Source organism: Rhea pennata, chromosome 29 (assembly GCF_028389875.1).
Source record: "Rhea pennata isolate bPtePen1 chromosome 29, bPtePen1.pri, whole genome shotgun sequence".
NCBI classification, from domain to species: Eukaryota; Metazoa; Chordata; class Aves; order Rheiformes; family Rheidae; genus Rhea; species Rhea pennata.
In genome coordinates, this window is record NC_084691.1 from 2,448,495 (window position 1) to 2,472,966 (window position 24,472).

The 24,472-nt window shown below is 55.6% G+C and overlaps 1 protein-coding gene and 1 long non-coding RNA gene across 6 annotated transcripts; both read right to left on the minus strand.

Moving 5' to 3' along the window:
- Nucleotides 1–2,039: 2,039 nt before the first annotated feature.
- On the minus strand, nucleotides 2,040–3,815 carry LOC134152258 (uncharacterized). The gene is made up of 4 exons (XR_009960981.1): nucleotides 3,671–3,815; nucleotides 3,004–3,141; nucleotides 2,669–2,712; nucleotides 2,040–2,215 (listed from the first exon to the last, which is right to left on the minus strand). It is a non-coding gene; the product is annotated as an uncharacterized LOC134152258 (long non-coding RNA).
- A 6,801-nt stretch (nucleotides 3,816–10,616) lies between these two features.
- Nucleotides 10,617–16,800, minus strand: TESPA1 (thymocyte expressed, positive selection associated 1). Of its 5 annotated transcripts, XM_062597444.1 has the most exons (9): nucleotides 16,706–16,800; nucleotides 15,728–15,777; nucleotides 15,396–15,449; nucleotides 15,041–15,077; nucleotides 14,615–14,698; nucleotides 14,290–14,498; nucleotides 12,697–13,823; nucleotides 11,946–12,078; nucleotides 10,617–11,321 (listed from the first exon to the last, which is right to left on the minus strand). In XM_062597444.1, exons 5-9 carry the CDS (start codon nucleotides 14,659–14,661, stop codon nucleotides 11,164–11,166), a joined length of 1,674 nt encoding a protein of 557 aa, XP_062453428.1. In that variant the 5' UTR covers nucleotides 14,662–14,698; nucleotides 15,041–15,077; nucleotides 15,396–15,449; nucleotides 15,728–15,777; nucleotides 16,706–16,800; the 3' UTR covers nucleotides 10,617–11,163. The 5 variants fall into 5 exon arrangements, with proteins under 5 accessions (XP_062453428.1, XP_062453425.1, XP_062453426.1 ...); XM_062597441.1 differs by lacking the exons at nucleotides 15,728–15,777; nucleotides 16,706–16,800 and adding an exon at nucleotides 15,254–15,318 and having other exon boundaries at nucleotides 15,396–15,450; XM_062597442.1 differs by lacking the exons at nucleotides 15,728–15,777; nucleotides 16,706–16,800 and having other exon boundaries at nucleotides 11,946–12,027; nucleotides 15,254–15,438.
- Between the last annotated feature and the right edge of the window lie 7,672 nt (nucleotides 16,801–24,472).

Genomic DNA, 24,472 nt, shown 5'->3' on the forward strand with positions numbered 1-24,472 from the left:
GAGTCTCAGCAGGTTTGGAAAGCAGTGGGATGATTTCTGTGTCAGACAAGGGCTGCAGACCGTGTGACTACAGATCTGGTGGGTGTCCTAGGACCATCCTAGGACCATCACACACAGGATGAAGATAACATTATACTGAGGCCCCAAAGCATGGGATGTAACTCCCCTCCCCTTCCAATCCATTCCTTCTCCCCACGCCTTAAAAGTGTTTATGCAGTACCTGGAGGAAGATTAGCTCCTGACTGATGTCTTCATTTACATATACATAGATGTAGCCATGGAAGCTATTGTCTGCCCCCACTAGAACTAGTGCAGACCCACGTGCTCTCAGAGCTATTTGAGATCCCTGCAGTATCCAAGGCATCTATACGTGTGACAGATGTGATCTAGGGTGGTGTTTTCCCCCCCAGAGCAGCAACCAGAGGAGCTCTGGGTCTCAGCTGCCACCAGCCACCCGACTCGGGCACTTGAATTGAGTCCTTGGCTGGGCAGCAGAGCAGGGGGGAGATTTGGTTAGTCTAAAACAGTCACCTCCATTTAGTAGCTGGATCACACCATGGACTAGACCCCTCTATGAAGGGAATGCAGACTCTGGCCCAGGGGACGCGTCCATCTGAGTCCTTCCCATGTTGGTTTTCTCTGTCTGACGAGCACGTCACACAGTAGCAAAGGGTTCCTGCTTGCAACAGTGCAGGGCACTATGCAGCAAAAGCGAGCCTTTAAAATACAGAACAGGAGACAGAAGAGCTCATGGGAGGCTCCTGTGAGCTGTGAGGTGGGAGGTGCAGTCAGTGGGAGCTGACCCATATGGGTCTCAGGAGGGTTAGTGAGTTCTGTCAGTCCTCAGAGCCACAAGGGCTGCTGCAGAGTGCTGCTGTTACAGACATCAGCAGAGGGGAGCAGGACAAGGGGTATCCAGCAGAGTGGAGGCAGCTTGAAAGTTGATACCCTGGGAAACCCAGCAATCCCAGACTGTGAGTCTGGTGTGATCACGGGTGTGAGACCGCCAGTTGGGCAGGACTGAGAGAGGGGTGGAACTTGTCCTGTTTCTTCAGAGCAGTCGTTTGATCTCTCTGCCGTTGCAGGTCTCTCTGCATCATGAGCTGCTCCCTCATGATCAATCCATGTCTAGTGCTGATATGGTCCCATCAGGAACCCTTCAGGATTTTATCTCTTGTGAGGTGAGCCCAGAAGACCCAGAACAGATGAGCAGCTCCCGGCAAAGTTGCCTTCATGGCAACTTCAAGGCTGTGTCTTGTATGAGCCCAAGGTTGTGCCTGGGACCAGGTAGAACTCTGTGTATCTGAGATAATCTGTACTAACTGGCATCTCCAGATGCCTTTACAGCTCCTTGACATCCTTCCCAGACTCCAGGGAGTCCCTGGTCCTGCCTTTATTGACAGAGCCCTAAACAGAGCAACCTGTCAGGCCTTGGGATACAAACAGTGTAGTGCATCAAGGATTTGTCTGGAGTCCCAGGAGGGTTCATGGGACGTGTGCTGGTCTGGGGGTGACCTTTGGGTCTACAGCATGCGCTGCACTGCTCAAGGAATGGAGGCCTGTCAGAGCAAGGCTGGTGTGCCTTACATCGCAGAGTGCTCTCCAGCTGTCTAGAAACCACTGTCAGCCCACGCACATGTGCACATGCTTGTGTGCACACTCACACATGCACAGGAATGAGGATACACAGGCACACACACGTGCACCCACATGTACTCGTGCAGGAACATACATATTTAAACACACACGTGCATTCACCTGTGCACATATACATTCATTATATGCCCACATATACCTGCATCACAAGCCTGTGCAAGCCCCCACATACACAAAAACTATATTCTGGGGAAACTATAAGCTAAAGTTAGGAAATAGGATTTAGGGGATTTGTTCAGCCGTAACTGAGCTCATGTGTCACAGCAGTCAGGAATGGTACTGGGGGACAACCTCATGGCTCAGGGCAGCTGAGCTGTGCTTCAGTTCCTCACAGCCACAAGTCACAGGCAGACAAACATCAGGCAGGACAAGACAGGCAGCTATTTGAATTTTGCTTTATTGGTAGCTTTTGCCACGGGTAATGAGCATGCAGAATGGATCCCATGCAAGAAGAGCGACAGGAGGAGCTGGTGTCACAGGCAGCACTTGGAATTCAATGAGATCCAGCATCAGGGAGTTGCAGCAACGGCTGTGCAGAAGCAGGGATGTCGTAGGATGCCTGGAAGGGGAGGGCACAAGGTATCCTGCTCCCTGTGCAGCACGTTCACGACACAGGGCTGCACACCCGGCCCCAAGAATGGTTCTGAGTGGCACCATGGAGGACCTCCCACTGGTTGCCCCGAATCTTGCTCTGAGTCAACCTTCCCAGCCCAGCTCTGACCCCAGATAATTTGCCATAACACATATGGCCTCAAAAGACCCTAGTGTGGAATCATGGGGAGGTTTGACTGCTTGGTTCTTGGGGCAGGAGCAGAGAAAGAGCAGGGCATCACAGGCAATAAAACCCCATCCCATGGTGGAAACATCTCAGCCACCCCAGCACCCAGAGCTCAGCCTGGGCCAGGATTCCCAATGCCCTCCAGAACATCCCTCCACCCAACACCCAGGCCTTGAGTTGTACCAGTACCAGAGACTGGGCATCCCAAGTCCCTGGGGTCCCCAGGGAGGTTACCTTAGAAAGGAAGATATTTACTGTACTGGTTGCCCTTTAGCCTTCTGAAAGAGAGAAAACACAGAAGAGGTGAGACCTGACAGTTCCCAGTCACCCCGCAGCTGCACTGTGACAGGCATTTTGTCCCCTACAGGAATATTCAGCTGGCTCCCAACACCCATGGCTCATGCCTCTCATAGCCCCACTCCCCCCCCCCCCACTATGTCTCCCACTATCACCTGGTGTGGAAGAGTCAGAAGGAGCTAGACATACCTCTCACCACTGCAGCACAGTCCATGCTGGTGGCCTGAAACCCCATGTCAAAGCCTTCCTGACCTTTGTTCCCGTCCACCTACCCCACGCACGCTTTTTTCCACCAAACAGCAGCCGCACCGTCCCAACGAGGGTATCACCCAGAGATCTCAGAATGCTTTCCAGCAGGTCAGCAACATCCACCAAAGCTCCTTCTGAAGCCCTTTCCTTTATATCATCACCTGTAGAATGAAATGGTGTTATCTGAACTCCCCAAAGTGCAGCTAAAGTTTCCACGGGTCCTCCTCCATGATCCCTTTCACTCACAAAAGCCAGTGGCCCTGATGCCTGGCACATCTTGCCCTGGCACAGACACCCTGTCCAGGGCCAAGTTCAAGGAGCTCAATACTAGTGCATGTGTCAGCTGGGGACAATCCCATAACATGCCTGTACTTGAGTCCCATCTGGGCAGTGTGGAGATCAGCACTATCTCATCCCTGGGGGGCTCAAGCACAAGCATAGTAGTGATAGGTTCATGTCATCATAGTCTGTGCTCCATGAGTCCAAGATCCCTCTCTGTCTACTCTATGCCTTGGAAGCAGAAGTGGGATACAGGAGTATGACTCACTTGCTAGGAGTAAGCCAACCTACAGAACAAGAGAAAAACCAAGAGGGTGCAAGCTCCCATCCTCCCAGGCAAAACTTCTGCCTTGAAGCCCAGCCACCAGATCTTTTGGAGAAGAGGATTAGTACATAAGATTCCCAGCTTACCAGAGTCTGCGGGAGGTGTTTCATCAACAGCAACTGCAGATGGAAGAAGAGTGGCATTACAAACCTGGACAGGGTCTCAGGGTGATTAGAGAGGACCTGCTGGTTTCTGCAAGTCCCTCCTGTGGGTCTATCAACTTGCCAGAAGCAGCCTGTTTATGAAGGGGCATGAGGATGCTCAGAAAGAGGGCAGAAGAGCAGAAGATTGAGGACAGGGAAAGGATGAAGGAGAGCTTGATTGGGCAAGGATTTGTTTGGGAGCCCAGTAAAGATCTGCAGAGGTTGCTGGGTGCCTTCAACACTCAGCAAGGTAGGGATGATCTTGGGATGCTTGGCCCCTCCCAGGAGCAGCCCCCCAGTTTCTCATCCCAGAGCCAGGTTCCTAGTGCAGGAAGTCCTTGCTAAGCTCTCCATTGGAGGAGAGCCCCTTCTCACTCCAACGCCTTTTCTCTGAGCACCAGGGCAGGTGCCATGGTGCTCATTCCCATGGTGCCAAGGGTGCACAGCACCTCTGCCATCACGAACATGACAGAGAGACCTGCCAGACCCTGCACCCAGCTCCTCGTTGTAAGTGCATGGACTATCTGGCCCTCTCCTTCACTCCAGCAGGGCCCACCCCGGTGCCCCCATGTCCCTCCTGGGGACCTGCCCTACTCACGCCCAGCAACCAAGCCGCAGGCAAGTCCTGCCAGGACCAGAAGAACCCAAAACTTCATCGTCCCTGAGCTGAGGACTTCAGACATGCACCACAGGCAAACAAGAGATGCTGAGCCCAGGCTGTGGTCTATGCCCTTATGAAGCAAGCAGGCACCAATCAGCGAGAGTTGGGAGGGCCTGAGGATGCACAGTCACATCAACAGAAAGTTTCCAGGTATGGGAAGATGTTTCTGCCCAGGCACCAAGCCAGGGGAAGGATTATCCTGGATTAACGATGCAGCTCCTCTGGGGAGAAAATCTGGCCCCTGCTGCCAACCCCAAACACACTAGAACAAGCCACCTCCTCCCCATGGTGCTCCTGCCATTCCAGTAGCTCTATCTCCCAGCTGTGTTCTAAGCAGGGCAGTGCCTTACCCTCCCTGACACAGGACTCCCAGACCCCAGTGGGAGTCCCACTTGTAGGAGCAATTCCTGAGAGTCTCAAATCCCTGGCAGGCTGCAGGGTCCCTCCGCAGTCCAGCTCTGCACACACCTCACCATTTCCCAGCTTTGGTTGAGTCCTCTGCCTGGGAGCTGAGGCTCCTACAGCTCTTGAGAAGCGATGCCAACATCTTCATGGATGTAGAGATGTCAAGGCCAGAGGTGAACCTTACATCTTCCACTCAACTTCTTGACTATCACCAGATGCAAATAACTTTGTCCAGCTACTCCCCAATAAACTCCATAGCTCCCACTCACTCCATAATTGCCCAGGATACCTCATACTTCCCCAGTACCTCATAGTCACTCCATACGCTCTGTAATCCCACCATCTACTCCGTAACACCCCAGTAAACTTCATTGTCCCCCAGCACAGTCCACAAGAGTACACACCTCCTGCCCACTCCATAGGCCTCCACCTACTCTGCAGCCCTCCACTCACTGCATAGTCTCTCCGGGCACAGAGTGCATAAGCCATAAGCTCTGTGTATGTTTTGCTGTCTGACTAAACTGTCTTGCAGAAAGGTGGTCTTGTCTACAACACTGCAAGCCGCAGACCTTTTCCAGGTCATCGTGGAGCTTGTTTCTGCTCTGCAGCTTGAACCAGGGTCACTTCATTTCTTGCCACTTGACAAGTAAGAGGCAGCAAAGGGATGCACGAGAGCCAATGAAGTCTTGGCAGGAAGGGATCATGCGAAGCCAACCCAATTTCTGTCTCTGATAACAACAGGCCTTGTGCAGAGGAGGAAGCGGTGAAGATTGTGCTGGGCTGTTCACACTGAGTCACACGCAGCCTCTGGAATCAGGAAAACATGGTGCAGATAAATGTGGCACACTCAGATAAACTGAGTGTAGGATGGACCTGCCTGGAAAGCTGGATGCAGCTCAGTGGGTAGCAGCTGGATAGGGATGGTGCAGGAGCATTCTCATGGGGCTACCTGGGCCCTGTCCAAACCTAGCTCCTTTTCCATGTTTCAGTGACAAGTGGGACAGAGAGTCTCCTCCGCTCTTTGGGAGAGTCCACACACCTTTTGGGACACACTCTGAGCTCAGAATATCTTTACTGATTGAAGCAATCGTTGAGTCAAACAGGATTTGATGCAGTGAGAACAGGGGTAGGGGCTGGAGCACAGGGAGGAAAAATGAGCTATACAGATGAAAGAGGGGCGGCAATAGCTCTGCAGGGAAGAGTGAAGGTTGCTGTGAATTGCAAACATGCGGATGAATAATCTCCCCATGCTGCTTAACAAACAAACACTCTCCTGGAATGATACGTGAGCCAAGGAGGGAGAGATTCATGTCATGTCTCTCCAGACAGCTGCAAGGCAGGCATCCCATCTGAGCTTGTCTTCTTCTGACACTGGGGAAAATGAGATGCTTCTACAGCTCGGTTCGTCAGACCTGTGTTAGACACGTACAGGGGGTGGGATGAACTTCATGCTAGCATCTTGCAAGGATAAAGGCAGCGTAGCGTGACCTGCTCAGATGCAGACACAGACAGCAGTCACTGTGCAGCCCCTGGGCGTACAGGTAGGGATTCATCTCAGTGATTTTAGACCTCTAGTCTATGTGCCTTGACTTAAACTGCAGGAAAACAATTTAGATACAACTTCAGGGAAAACTTTATAGAGGTAATGACAGCAGGTCCCCAGCTCAGACTGTCTAGGATGATACCCAAGATACATAGACACGTCTACCCCAGGAGATGCTCAAGCAGGCTGGATCATGCCTGGATGGGCAGGTGGATCAGGTGCTTTAGTAAGCGCTTTCCAGATGTACTTTTATGATATGGTCCCTGCTTGCAGCTCTTGTTCTCTTTCTCTGCCACACCAAATAGCTCTCTGTTTTCTGTGGGAAGGCACTCCTACAGCACAACGAGTCGTTTCTCCATCCTTTGCCTGAGCAAAAGCATCAAGTTCCTTTTGTGCCTGGCAGCAGGTTGTGTTTTTTTCAGATTTTAAATGAATATTGTGACTCTTCTCTGCACAATCTCAAGTCCTTTTTCAGTCTAAAACCTGCAAAATCACATTGTCCCCACCCAGGCAGGGTCTCTAAGATTATAGATTGTGTTTGTGAGAGCCTACCACACCAGGAACTGAGATAAGAATATATCTATCCATTTTCACCCCTAAATCCCTCATGATTCCTGTTCCCCAGCATGGCTCCCAGTCTACCCTGGCATGCTGTCTGTCCTATGTAACATCAGACAGAGCCTTTGCTGTGTCTCGTGGTCAGAGACAGAGAGTGAATTCTTCATATTTTCCATTAATTTGTCCTGTCCAGTGCCCAAAGGAGGGTTTGTGTCACTTTGTTTGCCTTGAGATTAGGTTTTTCAGCTTGTAGCAGTCACCACTGGTTGAGACTCCCTGGAAGAAGGCTGGGGTCACACACTGAGATCTCTTCATCCTCTATGGGAACAGGAGTGAGAGACTAATCTCTGAGCATCCCTAACTCTGCCCTGGGGTGGGATTTCAGGCACCCGGATGCACGTTGCTGTTTGAAGCCAATAAGCCCCCGAGCGGAGCTGAGCAAACACAGGTCACAGTTGGGATTCTGGCTCAATTACAAAATGTTAAAATATCCAGTGTGAAGAGGTTGCAGAGCATGTGTGTAAGGCTGGGGTTGGCCTGGCTCTGTGATGCTCCCATACGTCTGCGTGACCTTGAGAACAGACTGAGCGGCCTATGAGGAGATGTGGAGGGTGCTGGTGACAGTCCTGCTCCAAGATACAGTTTGGACAAGATCCTATCTCAGCAATACTTCTATACTATCACTAAGATGTTAGTATGACTATTCGTTTTTAAGATATGTCATTTACAATATATTCCATCCTACCAGGCTAATTCGTGAAATCAGCAGATCGGCCTAAAAACCCCAGGCTCAGGTCTCAAAAGTACCAAGAACTTCAACATTTACATGGAATTTAATGAAACAGAGGTTCCAATTTTACTCATTTCTGCAGCAAAGCTGAATTAAGATGTTATTACATGTCTTATGCCCCACCCCTGTTGCCAACTAGTTCCCAAAGGGTGTTCAATTCAGTGCTCTGGTTTTCAGCCTGTCACCAGTCTGATCTGACAAATGTTTTGGAAGTGTTGTGAGGAAAACAGGAATGTTATTTCCAGGGGGGATAATATTTCCCTGGAAAACCAGGCTGCAGTGTAAGACGGGAACAATTCCTTAGGAGCTGGACAAAATCCCACATGGCTCTTCCCTCCCAGACGGCCCAGGTGGGAGGAGAGCACAGTTTTCTGCTCTAGAGGTGTGCAGAGATGGTGGTTGGCCCTGAGGCAATTGAGCTCCTGCTCAGACAGCAGCATCTGGTCAGCTTCTGCAGGCACTGCTGGGAAAGCTGGCCTTTGATGTCCCCGGGAACAGATCACGCTGAGCTACAGCCATGCTTCTCCAAGGCTTTCTTAGGATAATCCATACAGCCACATCCAGAACCTGCTCAGCAAAGCCTGATCCAAACAAAAGGGGCTGGTGAAGGTTATTGCTCCGTTCATCCGATGAATCAGGTCCAGGCAGATTGTGGGGGGGGGGTGGGAAGTTATCGCTGAAGAGACCCCAGCCTGTTTGCACAGCCAGAAGCCACAGCTGGTCAGCAGGAGTCTCCAAGTCTGGAGTGTCCTTGGGTCCCATGCAGACCTCTCTGCCAACACTGGAGAGGCGGAGAAAGCGCAGCCCTGGGCAGCTCCAGCCAGCACAAAGCAGCCCTGGCAGGCTGGATACAGTCCCTACACAGCTGGCTGACACCAAGGGGACCCACGGCACAGTCAGGATCGGCTGCTGAAGTCAGACTTGTTGCCGCAGGGACTGCGTGGATAATCCAGGCTAATCCTCTCTTTGGCTGCTCTCCACTGGGAAGTCCTGGGGGTTATTTACCCACTAGGACTTTCCTTTTTCATTAATTTGAACACTCATGTCCTGAGGCCTGTGTCCTCCCTCCTCTCACCATAAGGCATCCAAAAGCGGAGGGTCACAGGCCATTTACAGGGAGCTACAGGGAGCTCGCAGATGATTTTGCAGGGTGCTTCTTCCCCAAGGAGCACCATCCTGGCGTGTCCTGGTGCTGGCGGGCAGCCTGGTCGTTGGATGTGAGTAGGACTGGTGCCTGGCAGGGACGTGGGGTGATACTGGCTGGGTTCCTGGGGAGCTGTACCGGGGGACAGGGAGCTGGGTGCAGAACGTGGTTGGTCCTGTGTCATGCGTGTGATGGAGGGGGACATGCTCCCCATGCAATGCAGGGACAGGCAATGCCCAGGGGCATGGAGAAGTGGCCCAGGATGAGAAGAAATTTTCCTCCAGTAGAGAGCTCAGGAGAGTTTCCAGCAGTGCGGGGGACGGGAAGGGGATCCTGCACTGGGAACTGGGCTTTGGGGTTGGCCATGGGAAGTGCTGAGCACCTCAACATCACCTCGCTTTAGCGGGCACTGAAAGCACCCCAGATGGGGCTAATATCTCAGTTGTAGAGAGCCAGGATTGGGGAGCATGGAAACTCCCTCTTGAGGTCGCACGGCTCTGACCGGGTTTGACCCGTCCTGGTCCCCTGGGTAGATCTGGAAGGGCTCTGTGGCATCATGTGGCGGGCGCAGAGCTAGGTCCTGAACCTGCAGCAAGCCTTGGAGCAGCCAACAGGAGCCCCACAGAAGCCAGTCTGCTGCTACCGCATTGCCCAGCCTGCACCCACAGCCCCTCCACAGTGCAGCTCAGGACCATTCGCAGAGTCCGTCACGCAGCCCCATGCATGAGCATGCTGCACGGAGAGCTTGACCCTTCCTCTCCCCTGGCTCTGCACTGCAGTCACTGCTGTCCCTAATGCTGGGTCTCGTTCAATCCCCAGAGCCACTTGGGCCACTCAGTCCTCCCACATCCTCCACCCCACAGAGCTGGGAATCATTGTCTGGCACGGGATCTGCTCAGCGTCCACATTGACTGGGGCCAAAGTCACCAAAAAAGCACAGCTGAAGGAGCTGCTTGCTGTGTCCTACCTCACGTTTAGCTCCTGGCACCTAGTGTTGAAACGCATTAGCAGAAATACTCAGATCAGCCTGGGTGCAGCATTAGCAGGAGCATGTGCGAAGGCACCAGCAGGAGCAGCAAAAGAGGGGTTAAGGGAACAGCCAGCATTCGCTGCTGCGGAGCATCGTAGTGCGGTTTCGTTCAAATGGCCAGATCACAAGGAGAGGAAGAACAGACAAGCTGTAAAGATAAGGCAACAGGAAGATGAAGAACAGGCCTGGAGTCATAAAATACCCAGATAAGGAAACAGAAGGGAGAGTTAGGAGGGGTGAGAGAAGATAGAGGTAAAAAAGATCCCATACAGCATCCACTTTTATAGAGTTAGAGTCATATCCGAAGCCCAGCTCAGTGTCTCCTCTCTCTTGCCCACCAGTGACTGCCTGGCCATAAATGTCCATAAGGTGCTGGGAGGCAGCAGTTCAGCCCTTCTGGGAGCCAGGAGCTGCACGCAGCCCTCTCGTGCCTGTGGGACAGTAAAGCAGGTCTGTAGTGGGTTGGACAGGAACCCAGGAGCCTTATTCCAGCTTCTCTGTCCCAAGGAACATCCAGGGCTGAATGGAGGCAGATCAACACCCACATCATGCTCCTCTGGGGCATTGCAAGGACTCGTGCTGATGAGACACTGTCCAAAGATACTGGGGAAGCCATCATGTGTGATGACTGCTGTCATCTCAGATGCTTCAGACAAGGTGAGCAGTACTGTGCTCGGACTATATCCCATCTGCCTCAGCCTGGAGACCGCCCATCACCTCCAGGAAGGGACACAGACACCATCCCTTTGGGAACTTTATTTCCAGTGTGCTGTTGGCTCTTCCCCCCCATCCTAGTGTTACAAGTGCTACAGCATGTGTAACATACCGTTTCCAAAGTGCTAGTGAGGCCCCAAAAAACGGGGCAGGGGAGACATCCCCACTCCTTTCCTCTTGTGCCAAGGACATGCCATGGCTCTGCCTGCTGGAGGCACTGGCAGCCTTGAGCAAGGTGCCCCACCCCGCCTTGGCACCCGCCAAGCCGTGGCCCCGTGCCATCTGGCAGGTTGGGAGGAGGAGGGATGCTCGTGTCATTTGAGCAAAAGTCCTGAGTCAAAAGATCTTCTGTGTCAGACACCCAGAAGGTGCCTCTACACACACACACACACACACGTGCATACACATGCACACGCACACACAGGTGTACACGCTGTGCTCGGTCCCTGGCTGGCTGTCTCATAGGGATAGTCTCTGTGTTTGAAATGCAGTGGTAGGATCCTTCTTGCACCAGGCTATGACCCATCTGTGGCTCCTGGTGGTGCTGGAGTCATAGTCGGTGTGATCTGAGTCCGAAGGGGCACCTCGGCCTTACGGCGTCTGGTCTGTCCCACGCAGATCCGCCGCTGGTCGGGGGAACGGAGAGCAGGACGTGCTGTGGGGCTGGTCTACGGGCAGCTGGCTGGGCACCAGCTCCTCCACAAAGCCACTGCTGTCGGACTGGCCGCTGTTGGCATGCAGCATAGCGCCTAGGGCACGGGGGACACATGCTGGCACAGGGTGCACAGCTAGGTTGGCCTGGCCACCACCAGCACATGCCAGGACGCTGCTGGGGGCTGCACTCAGCGTGCTGCCCTCGACTCCAGCGGAATGCGCTGGGACTGCGGGGCAGACTCCAGCCTGGAAACCTGGCAGCACAGAAGGTCCCATGGGGACTATAGCTCCTGCCAGTGAGAAGCTTGAGTTGGGTTTGGCTCAGGGGCTGCAGGAGCAGTGCTCCTGTGCCAGCACTGCCTGGGTTGATGGAAAGGACCAGGGCTGCTCCACTCCAGCACTCACTGCATGGAGGAGAACGAGCTCCAGATACAGTTGCCAGCAGCAAGCTCACTGGAGCTGCACAGAGCAGAGGGGAGAGATAGACAACAGCATGGAGACAGATCCTGGGAGCCAGAACCTCCTCATGGACCCATGCTCCATGGGATCCCAGCTCTGCTGTTCCTCAAAGCTCCAGGAACAAGACTCAAAGGCTTTTCTTGGGGTTCTTGGGATCAGCACAGCTTAAATTAGACCCAGTCCCACCAATGATCTGCTTCTTCACTGGCTCCCCACAGCCACTTCTGCCCCTGCACAGATGGAGATATCTCACAACTTACTTCTTCGGACCCTCATGGAAGGAGTGAGGGAACAACCTGCTTCCTCATGGGCATCACCATCATCCTCGCTGGCACTCAGCACCTTCAGGTGAAACACACCAGGGCTTGGTGAGGAGCTGCACCAGGACAGGGGCTGCAAGGACAGGCTGGGATGTGTGTGTGCATGAGTGCATGCATGTGTGCAGGCATGCATGTGTGTGCATGTACATGTGTGCACATATGCAAAGGTGCATTAGTGTGCATGTTTAGGTGTGCATGCGTATGCATTTGAGGGTGTGGGTGTGCAAGAATACACTAGCATGCGTGTGTGTGTGTATGTGTAAGCGTATGAGCATGTGTGTGTGTGAGTGCAAGAGCAGGACAATGTGCCCACAGCTCCAGCTCCCTCCTGGAAAAGGCTCCATTTGAAGCTCTAAATCATTCAAATCCTAAAAGCCTGAATCATTAGTAACGCACCAGGGACATTTACTGCTCCAGATCTTTTCTGCCTCATGGCGTTTTACCCTGGATTATCCACCAGCCAAACAGTCCCATGTAACACCCTGTGCGCTGCTCCTGCTCACTCCCAGCCCCCTTCTCCTCTCCACTCCTTCCCCTGGTGCCTGCTCCTCTCTGCACCCGCTGACACCCTTTTCCCACCCTCAGTGTCCATCCTGCAGGTCTGCACAGTGCCCTGAGTGTTTCCATGACCCATAGGGAGCCGTCCCTTTCCCATGCACCATACTCCAGGGCCCTCCAAGCGTCACCTCACCTCTTCCATCTCGAAGGAGTCCACAGTCTCATGGGAACGCGTCTCTGCCCAGCTGGGATGGAGAGGTGAGATGCCTCCCAAAACTGAAGCCTGTCGCCTTGACACATCACCCTCTTTCCGTTCACTGCCCATTCGGTTGCACGTGTGGGGCCGCCCCCTGCTCTGCTTGCCCCATCTGCCTCCGGATCTCGGCTTGCCTGACCAAGGGGAACATGCTCCACAGAGGTCTGAGGTCTTGTCTGGGCAGTGTAGGGGGCACTGTGTGGACCTTGCATTCATCTGGGGTGAGGTCCCCCAGGAGCTGGAGCCAAAGCCAGAGTCTCCTTCAATTCCCAGCCCCTCTGGCTGCTCAGGGGTGACCCACATCCAGCTGGCATGGATGGCTGTGCAGCCTGGCCTTGGAGACAGGGTGGTGTTTGCTTGTGTGGCTGCAGGGTCCGTCTGGTTGTCGTCTGCCTCCTCAGCACCCTGAGCCCAAGAAGGAGCTATCGTTGTAGGGCTGTCACTGCTCGCCTGCCATTGGGAACAGGGCCACTCTAGATGTTCTGGTTTGGTGCCAGTTGGAGTCTCTAGTGGAGCTGGCCTTGGTGGTGATTCTCGCTCCCCTCTACAGCACAGTGGGGCAGGCTCACTGCCATGCCGAGGACATGTGGGAACACTTTGAGCCATCTGCAGGGATGGTGACACTAAGGAAGATCCCTCTGCTCCATGCTGGCACTGCGAGGCTCCCACAGGCATCTCAGTGGTGGCCCCCTCCGAGCTCTCGATATCAGCTGGGTCAAACCGAAATCGTTCTTCCCTGGCCCGCTCCAGCACCTCCTGCACCACCTTGCCCAGGCTGCTGGGCCGGCTGCCCTGAGTGGTGTGCACCTGGCCAGGGCTCCGCGGACTCTCTCCAGCCCGTGGCAATGTGTACAGGCACATCCTGGAGACGGCCTTTTTCAAGCGGTCCACGGGCGACAAGATCTCGGGCTTGGCAGGGGTGATGCGGATGTCAGGGATGTCAGGACAGGCCCAGATGAGGCGAGTGGGTGAGATCCGCTGCACAGGGGTCTTTGAGACGTAGGAGTACAAGCAGAAGAACGCGTCAGCTGTCGCAGCCAGGGCCTGGACCTGCTGGAACCGACCTGGGCAGCAGGAGGTAGGAGGGACAGACAGGCCAGGTGAGGGATGCTTGGTGGATGGATGGGGCTGGCCAAAGTCATCAGTGCGACTTTCCTGGAGTTACCCACAGTCTGGGAGCCAAGTCAGGCTGTTGTGGGGCTGCAGCAGGGATGGGATGGGCTCAGCATGCTCCCCCAGGGCAGGTCTTGCTCTCCCTGACTCACATATGGGGAAACTGAGGCACAAGAATGTTTTTCCTGCCATCCCAAAGGAGCAGAAGCAGGGGCAGAACACAGCCACCTTGATGGAAAACCTCTATCTCCTGCTGACTTACATGCATCCAACCCCCACACGCAAGCTCTCTTCCAGAACACGCAGTAGAGGTAGCCAAGCATTGAGGTCCAACCTCATACTGACTCCCCTGCTGCTGTCTGCAAGATTCAGGGCAGCCCCTGCCAGCTAGGACTTAGAGGCCCATGTGTCACTCACTGGCCAGCATCAGGCAGGGGTCCTCCATCTCCATGCGCTGCACTTGGGCCTTCAGGAAGAGTTGGAAGTCAATGCCCTTGGCCTGTGAGGGCGCTGAGAAGAAACGTGCTGGGATGCGGGCCATGGCCTCTGGCTCACTCTGCACAAAGCCCAGGTTGTAGAGAATCTCTTCGGCATCTGCCTGCCACCACTGCAGGACCTCAGAGATGCTGTGGAGATGGCAGCACCAGCTCAACACCAGGACATGGTCCCCTGGTGGTAGGGATCTTGTCTCACACTCCCCTTCTCCTTGTGCCAGATCCTACCTAGAAACCCATGGTCCTACCTGGAGCTGGTCTTGTTGGTGATGCTGGAGAGGACGCTGGATGCCATGCTGTGCCCGAGCTTGAGGTGCTTGTCCTGCAGAGCTCTGTGGCAAAGAGCAACCAGGTAGTGTTACAGCCTGCAGCAGATCCCTGCCATGCATGGGGACAACCCACCACCAGAAGCAATGGTAACTGGACGGGGGGTGGGCATCACTGGAGGTCAAGTAGCTGGGCCTGCAGAGGCCATGCAAGGTGCAAGGGACCAGCCTTAGTGGCAGTGCTGGGCCACACTGGACTGTGCTGGGAGCACGGACTACCCAAAGGGCAGGGGCCGAGGGTACTGGGGCTGGGATGTTGAGAGCGAGATGACTCTGCATGCATGGAGATGAGGAGAGGTGGCTGTCCTCGGGCCCACGGACAGCACCTCCAGGGACCCAAAATCTCACCTGCCCGCAGCCTTATCATTCCTCGGTAGCAGAAGTGCTGGAAAAAGGAAACACAGAGAGGCAGCGAGTGAGACAGAGCTTTTCAACAGCTCTGGCAGGGTCGTGGGCAGTGCCTGGGACAGGTCCCACACCCACCACCCACTCTGGAGAAATACATCCTTCCCAGGCAGCCAGGCCACAGTCTCATCGAAACCGCTCTGGAGTAAAAGCTACCAATGTCCATCAGTCTGCTCCTGTCTGACCCCTGCTCCTCCAGTTCCTCCAGGACTGTTCTGCCCCTGAGGTGACAGTGATACTCGCAGGAAATGCCATCCACCACCCTCAAGGCACTGCTGTGCCCAGAGGTGGCTGATACCTTCAGCTCCCAGTGTTAGATCATCCTCAAAGCTGGTCCCATTGCTCCCACATCCTGCAAGAGAGCAAAGTTTTGAGAGGTGCAGAGAAACACGGAGAATTTCTGGAGCTGGGGACAGCATCAGTTGCCACCCAGCAGGCTTTGATCCTCTCCAGAGAGCCAGAGACAACTTGGTCTCCCCATCATTCTACATGCCTTATGCACAGCCCACGAGCTAAATGGGCTTTGGGGAGATTCAGGGACCACGAACAGCCCCATCTGCATTCTGCAGTAGCACCCAGGCACCCCAGCTCCTCACAGGGCAGAGTCGGTGTGGGGCAAAGTCTACGTACCACAGGGGCCCAGCAAGCACAGCTCCTCTGGCAGGATCTCCACAGATGACCTGGGCCCAGAACAAAACTCAGTTATTTCCCACTCAGATGTCCCTCCTCAGCACTGCCTGTCCCCGCAGCCCTACTACAGCCTGCTCCCATCCCAGGGGGTGGAGAGGGATGCCTGAGCATGGTGGGTCCTGACCGAGTGCGCTAGGCCACAGGGGCTGTGTGAGGAGACAGGGACAAGGTTGGGGCTGGATGACAACCTAAGGAGACTGTGGTCAGAGGCTTGCAGGTGGCTCTATGTGGGGCCTGCGCGCTTGCAGGGAAGGCAGCCCCAACCCACATGGGGATTTCCTGGAAGCGCTGATGTGACGCCAGCTGTGGGAACAGCTCTCTTGCACTGGCAAGGCACTGGGTTAAGGTGCTGTGGCCTTGGAGCGCAGCAGAGCCGGGGCCATGAGCCATCTGTGTTTCCTGTGCAGGGGTGAGCCAGGAGCGCGGGGGATGCCGCGGTCCCGCTGGCGCTCGCTCACACACATGCGCATCAGCCTCAGCGGTTGCAGCTCTTGTGCAACTTCCAGGAACAACCAGGCATGAGCCACAGGTTCCCGGGTTGAGCGACCACGGCAGACACCAAGCGTCATCCCACGGCCTTCGCTGCGTCTGTGGTCTGCAGTGACATTATGAAAGGGTGCAGAAAGCACCGTGGGAATTGCATTTGAAGGCATCAGGCCTGACCATGTCTCTGCACTTGAGGAAACCAGAAGTTGCCAAAGAGCGGAGATGCTGCATGGTTGAGTTCAGAAAGTTGGATGTAAATGCCAGTGTAAGGCAGAGCTTGCTGAGTTTTCCTGGGATAAATAACTGCACTTATGAGCAGGATGGACAACAGAGTCATGCTTGTACGGGAGACACCTCCAGAGCCCCCACAGACCCCATATGGGGCATCCCTAGAGCTGTCCTGTCTGCACCCCACAGCCCTGGCCAGCTCACCCACAGTCCTGCAGCCACGTCTCGATCTTGTTGGAGGAGACTCCTGTGGGGAACAAGAAAGGCCCATGAGATAAACCAGGATGATCCAAGCGGGTAAGGATCTGATTTAGCCACAGTCACGCTCTCAGCATCCCCCGCATCCTCCCACAAGCAGCAGGCTCCTCTGCATGCCAGCGGTGCGCACATCCAGCCCACCACACACCGAGCTTGGTAAGGAGAGAGGATACTCAGACCATTCAGAGAGAGAAAGAGGGGACTCCGGGATTTTATTTCTTACATTTCTTCAAAATCTTGGAAAACCACAAAACCGGTCTCAGCACAAAGGCATCACATGCCTCCTGCCTCTGCTGTCCCCATTGCTTCCCCATCCAGACCAGTAGCATGCACATCCCCTTGCCACCAGGACTGAATCCAAGGGCCTACAGAGCCACCAGTCCCACTCAGGGGATTTACCCATGGAGAACCAGGCTGCAGATGTAGGGAGTGGGTCTTCCAAAAAGAAACGGAGCTATTTCTGAAAAAAAAATAAACTTCTCCAGGGAAACTTTCAGGTGTTCTAGGAGAAAATTACGAGGGAGGGAGAGCAGGGGCTGTTACTGAGCCACTGGCTGACTGTAAAGTACTCCATCACCCTTAAAAATACGTGTAGGTATATAGATTTCTGTTCACATATACACAGCCTATGTGTCTACACACACACACGCATACACACACACACCTACTCCAATTCCATTTTCACACGCACATGTGTATGCCACAAATTCATACACACACGTGTTTCCGAACGTGCCAATGCACATGCAAGCACACATATATCCGTGGGCATGCACATACTGGTGTGCAGAACCAAAATTTGTATCCATTTGCATGCATAAGTGAGCAGATGTGCACACTTGCAAGTATGTGCATGTTCATACATCCACTTGCACGTACACGCATTTCTAAATGTACCAAGCTACACGTGAGCACATGCACCTCCATTTGCATACACGCATCTGCACATACATCCATTTGCACGCGCACACTTGTGCAGATGTGCACACGTAAGCATACGCGCACATTCATACGCCCATTTGGGCATGCACAGGTGTGGGTATGCACACTTACACGCATGCACACAGACAGGCACATTTACATGCACACACACACCCCAGGCTCTCCCTGCAGCCCCCAACCTTCAAGGAAGACATCATCCAGGTGAGGCGGCTGCAGCTCAGGGACATCCTGCATGGCCGCAGCTGCCTCCTCCTCCACGACAGTGGTTCGCCAGCACCGGCTCTGCCTCGCCCATGCGCGTCGCTTCTCCCACGAGGATGGGCTGAGCGCCGATGCACCCTCCATGGTCTGCAGCACCAGGTGGGCCGGGGCTCTGCTGGGCACAGAGGAGACCCTGTAGGGATAGGAGAGCTGTGAAGCTGTGTCCAGGCCACGAGGCATGAGTAGAAGGGGTCCTATGGCCTCCTTCAACTCCAATCCATGGGAAGGTGCCAGGGCGTGTTCCACAGCCATGAAAGTAGATGCCGGGTGGAGACTGTGCATGGCTCCTCTCCCCAGGATGCATTTCACAAGGCATTATCAAGGCCCAGCAAGCCACCACCACTCTGGGTGACCAGACGACTCCACTAGTGTCCCCTTTGGCAACCCATTCCCTGTCCTGACATGCTGCCCTCAGCCAGTGGCAAGTAAAGATCCCAGCTCCAAGCCCAAACCCAAGCAGAGCTCAGGGAAATGGGCCAGGGTCATGGAGGAGCTGGGACCCCACAGCTCTCATCCCCCAACATGATGTTCAGCACTATTTAGGAGAAGACCCACACCTGCCTCTGCTGATTCCAGGGGTGTCTTGGGCTGCAAAGAACTGATCAAGCATTTAAGGACACCCCATGCTCGGATCTTGCTGTCAGCTCCAAGATGTAGAGAGGAAGGCTCCACTTTGTCACTAGCTGTCAGCTCTAACTGCTAGTTGGAAATGGAGACACTAGGCTGTCCATAAACCAAGGAAATCTTTGCAGCCCAGTCTCAATTTGATCTGTGGTCCCTTGGGGCAACTCAGAGGTGCAGCATCTCTGCCAAGCCAGACCCTCACATTGCCATATGTGTTACCAGGGTGGGTGGGCCACCCTGCTGCCCACCCACAGGGCAACACAAGGCCCCCTCCAACCATGGACACATGGCCTTGTCGTGCAGTGGTCTCCTCATATGATCTATGCAAGTCCTAAATCTCCAAGAGATCTGGGCTGTGACCTAGAAGCCAAGAAAAGCATACACAATTGAGGTTGACACCATGGCTCCAAGGGCGTGGGGCACCACAGAGCCAGGGAGAGAGTTCAGGGCATGGGGTACTCCCATCAGCCCCGATGGGCCTTGCTAGCAACAGATCTCATTACAGGATACTCTGCCCCAGACCACGCATTGCCCCTGGGTGACGACGGGCACCCGCCGCACCAAGCTGCTGGAGGCAGGCAGAGCTGTGGGCAGCCTGGATGCGCACGAGCAAACGGAAGTGCTGCTGGGGCCAAGATAACGCACACAGGCAGGCTGTCAGCCAGGGGCCAGGGCAGGGGGATCGGGCACGATCCAGCGGAGGGCAAAGGCCTCCAGAGGCTGGGACCATCCGTGGTGGGGAACAGACATGCATTTTCGCTGGCTCCTGTTTCCCCTCAGGGAGAAGGAGGCAGAGGCAGGGTGGGTGCACGTCCCTGCTCATCTCTGCTCTCCATCCTACAGCCCCTGAGCTGGCAATGCAGAGCAGAGTGGGGGGCTGTGTCACCAGGCAGCACAGCTTTAGCACATCCCTGGTCCCACGTACTTTTGGGGGGAAGGAGCATCAGTGGGAAGTTGGGGAGGACAACCTGGGCCAGGGCCAAGGGGGCCCATGCCAGGGTTCAGGGTGCCAGACAGGTACAACTCCATCCCTGCACGTGCTGGGACCCATTCCTGCTGCCCTGTAAGGATCTCAATGAGGAGAGCCCGGTGCCAGGGCAGCAACTCACTGCAGCAAGCTCTGGAAGGTGAGCAGGGTATCCTACATCTGGGAGAAGGGGGACAAGCCTAGATGCAGCCAGAAGGAGCCTGGACTCCAGCACTAGTGACCCAAAGGATCCCATGCTCCTTGGTCACTGCCCGAGCCTGCAGACAGCCTCAAACACCAACTACACCAGCTGTGACCTGCAGCCATGTTTACTAACTTGCATGGGCTGTGGGGAAAACGCAGCCTCTGTCCTGTCTGGCGTATCCACAGCACCAGCTGCCCTCAGATAGCCCCATCCTGCCCCAGTTCTCTGGGCAGATGCTCCAGCCCACAGCAGGTCCAGTCAGCAGGCAATGGGCCAGCACCAAGTCAGGCTTCGGGCACCACCACAGGCAACATGTGATGCACCAAAGCTGTTTCACAGCTTCCAGGACCTGGCAGCCTCTCTGCCTTGCCCCACTTGCAGAGCGAGGAGGTGAACAGCTCACATTCGGCAATCCAGAGCCGTCAGAGTAGCCAAGTTGCACAGCTGCTGCACGCCAGGCCCTGTCCCCAGGGAGCTCTGCTGCTGGTGGGGGATCTCCAGCAGGGACCTCAGCATCTGTGAGCCCATGGGCTCATCCCTTTTCCACCAGCAAGTCACTCCAGACCTTTCTGGCAGGCTTTGTACTCAAAATCAGCCTCTGGTCCCTGCGACCAGGTAGCTATTGTGGGGCTGACAGCTCCATGGCTTCATGGAGTGCGTAGTGCGATGCTTGGTGTAGGGACCAGCCAAGCAGGATGCTGGGGAGAACCTGGGCAGAGAGCACCCATCTGGGCTCCTGGGTGCCCAGAGCAGGGAGTGTCCAGGACGTATGCCTCTCCATGGTGCCGATGATGGACACATGGTCCCTCACCTCCCACCGTATCTTTCCCTTCCACAGGGTGGATCCTGGCCAGGGATGGAGTTGCCCAGTCTGGGGAGCCAAATGGTCACAGAGGCCCCCAGCCCAAGTAAAACCATGCAAAGTCCCACAGCCTCCTGTCTTCCAACCCCAGCCTTGAGGGAAGGGTTCCTCCAGCAGTGCGGGTCCATCCACTCTTGCCACACGTCCCCATGGCTGGAGCTGGGCTGAGCCTTTTCCTGTGCCATCCCACAGGCGCTGTAGTGGGAGGAGCATCCCTGTCCAGATCTGGGCCTCTGCTCCACCACTGCTGGTCAGGAAAGGGAAGTTCTTTGAAGAAACAGCCAAGATGCTCGCCTCTTGCCAAAGGCCAGCGCAGCTCAGCCTTTGTGCTGTAAGTCTGCACTCCAGTGACAGGGGATCGCCCGTGTCCACAGTGTCCCTTCTCCAGAGCCCTTGCTGCTCCCCAAGCTGTGGGCTGAGTTGCTGCCCTCACAGTTTCCAAGACCCCCACAACCCCTACACAAGCACAGCCCCAAGCCTCCATCCTTGCCCTGATTGCTTCTCCTCCTCAAGACACCTTATAAGGAAAAGCAGCCCACAAAATGATCCACCAACACCCAGAGTTGAGACTCACTGGAGATGGGGGTTCACTCCCGGAGGGAGGTGATCCAGCCTGTGGGAGGCTTGTATCTAGGGCTGATGATTTCAGGTGTCCAGGCACCCAAGGGTGGGCTTTCACAGGGGATGCCTCGATCCCCACCCCACAGGGACCATGAGGTGTCTGGTCCAGAGCTGGCTCAAGGCACCCACACCCAGGGACCGCCAATACGATCCATCTCCTGGGTGCCCCTTTGCAGAAGCAACTGAGACCCAGCCATGCATCCTCCTGGCCTGGAGCTGGCCCCAGAGGCAAAGGGCCTTCCCCCAGCCTGGCGTTCCTGTGACACAGGGCCACAGCTGTGCCAAAAGTCCCCAGCGGAGGGAGGATGCAAACAGAGCACGTCCTTGTCACCATTTCCCCATTTCGCCTCCCACCGAACCAGCCCCAGGCAGGATGCGGGACGGGCTGAAGCCCCAGGCAGGACCTTGCAAACCTTGGGGGTTTGCTGAGCGGAGCCTCCCCCCAGCACCGCGCTCAGAGGTAGAGCCAATCTTGGCTCCCCCAGCCCCTCCGTGGCTCTCGGGGCCAGGATGTCACCTCAAGGTACAGGGCTGCACAAGAGCGCACAGGCACGCGGCAAGCCGAGGTGCTCGCTGCAGCCCAGCAGACCTGGACTTCCCCGGGCAGGGATGGTCCCCAGGCTGGGGTGGCTGGGCAGCCAGGGACAACCCGGCCTCGCACCCCAGCCCAGACATTCACTGGGGCCACATCCAGCCCGAGCAAGCTGCACACGGCCGGGATCGGCTCTCCCAGCCCCCCAGGACCCGCAGACGCAGGAGGGGAAGGGACATGCTGGCACTCACCCTATGTGAAACTTATCTGCCTCCCTGCCACCTCCCCAGGGCACGAGGGACACCGCGGCTTTGCAGAGCCGAGCAAGGGGCCGTGGCGTCCAGGTCCATGGATCGGGGACACCAAACGGTGTCTTGCTTGTTCTAGCACATCCCGGAGCAGCCCATTCCCACCCTGCCCTCTGCCACCGCCAGCTCGGTCCCCATCAGTCCCTCCTGTCCTCGCTCTGCTCCCTGACCCCTCTGCGAAAGGGGCTTCTCTTTGCTCCAGGTGCAGGAGTCATTTCTCCCGGACACGAGGCCTCCCCGCTGCCTCCACACCCCTCATCTCTGCCCTGCAAATTGGGTCCATCCACCTCTCACTCTTCCGCCTGCCTGTCCCAGGTCCCCGCTTCCCCTGCGACGCTCCGCGTGCCCCGGCCCCGAGCAGGAAGAGCGCTGCCCCGCTCCGTGCTGCTCCGCCGGCGGGCGCTCCACGTAGCCCCCCGCTCCATCACTTACCGGGCAGCCCCGGGGTGGGCCGCGAAGCGCTGCCTATCTCCAGAGAGGGGCCATCAGCCGTGGCGTCCTGCCGCCCCAGTGACGTGCCCGGCCCCCAGCGGCATCTGTCGTCAGCAGGCAAGGAGGAAACTCATCTGTTTTGAAGAGGAAATTAAAAAAATCAACAACGAAACCTCAAACGTTGACCCACATCCGCTACCACAACGGGAAAAACTTAATGAGCTGCCTACGTGGGCGAGAGTGGCTAATAATAGCACAGGCCCCAATACAGCCACCCGGACCTGGACCATCGCCCTTCCCATGGACAAGAGGGGCACTCAGCTTCTGGAAGAGGGACCCAGGTGTCCCGGTCCTGCATCCAGAGCCTGCTCCAAGGGCTGCTATGACACCACATCTGGGAGCTCCTCAGGTCCCACAAAGACCTTGCTGTGCTGCCATGGGCTGCGGGGACTGTGGAGGAGAGAAGGGAGGTTCCCACAAGAGCAAGGTGGTAGACTAGGGATGAAGTGGAGCCCTGCCACCTCCCTGAATCTCATTCCGAAGGACCTGTGCTGAGAGCCCAAACTGTGTCTGTTCTCCAGCCCATGCTCCAGGGCATCAGTGCAAGGAGCCCCGTTCATCTCCAAGCAAAGAGCTGGATAACCTGGAGCAGGATCATGCCTGGATGTGCATCCAGACTGCTGTGGGCTGAGGAGCACAGGCAGGCCCGTTCACGTTCAGCACAAGGTGCCGCAGCTGTGTGGGCACTGCATCATGGAAAAAACAATTTACTGATGCTTCATGCTGCCAGAACGAAGCCAATGCTTTCCTGGAGCCTGCTGCACTAGACCTGGAGACATCTGCGCTGCTTTGCACCAGGCAACACCGTAGCCTTTCCAGCCCCCCCCCCCCCCCCCCCCGCCTTGCATTTAGCCAAAGCAAAGCAAGCCCGTGGAGGAAACAGGACACTGAAGAAACCCAGCGAGCAGAGGAAAAAGAGCCAAAAGGGTGATAAAGTCGAGCTTGTCATTCCAAGCCATGTATGCCAAAGCACTGATAAGGGAATGCTGCACATGTGTGTGGCAGATGTGACTTTTCGAAGTCCTGCCATTGGCCATGGGCAGATGACCCAAGCACTACATACCTCTGATAAGCAGATACAAACCAGCTTTTCCCAATGGGGAAGGCACCTGGGATGGGTTGGGCTGGCCTGATCTGCTCTCAGGGCAGGTGGAAGTGACTGCTGCTGCAACAAGCCATGGGCTGGCTGTGGTTTGAAGGCTCAAGGGAGGCGAGGGGGTAAATGGGCAATGCATCCAGCTCTCCTTGATGGTCATTTACAGAGCGTGCAAAGCCCCTTCTGTCAGCACAGAACGTGTGACCGCAGACAGCATCTCTGCTCCCAGCAGCTCCTCCAGTATTGGGCCAAAAGCATCCAGCAACATGGACAGCCTTAAACAAGGGACAGCACTTACCTACAGGAGGGAAGGCATGGAGATGTTCAGGGCTCCAGAGCACTGGAAGAAGCGCACCCATGGCCCGAGGGCCACCGAGGCTGAGCCATGGGCCAGCAGTGCCCAAGGGATGCTGCCAGCAACTGCCAGACACCAAGAGGTGGAAATAGAGAGTCTCAGAGAGTCCGTCAGTATTCAAGCCAGGATATCACAGAAGACTCTGAGGAAAAGCTCTGGGACGTAGAGTGGCTTTAACCCTTTCCTTTCCAGAACTATCTTGATGCCCACAGCTGCCCATGTTCCCGTGAGCCCTCTCCGTCTTCTTAGGGAGGACTCGTGCTCAGGCTGGCAGATCACAGCCGTGCACCCAGGTGGTTCGGTTCAGGCTGTGACAGTCACCTCCTCCCTCCAGCGTGTTTGCTGCTCCCTTGCTTTTCCCACCCAAAAGAGGAGAGGCATTCCTGCAGACTGACGATCAGACCACTGGATTGCGCTGAGCCAAGGACCGATCCCGGGGGAGACCCAC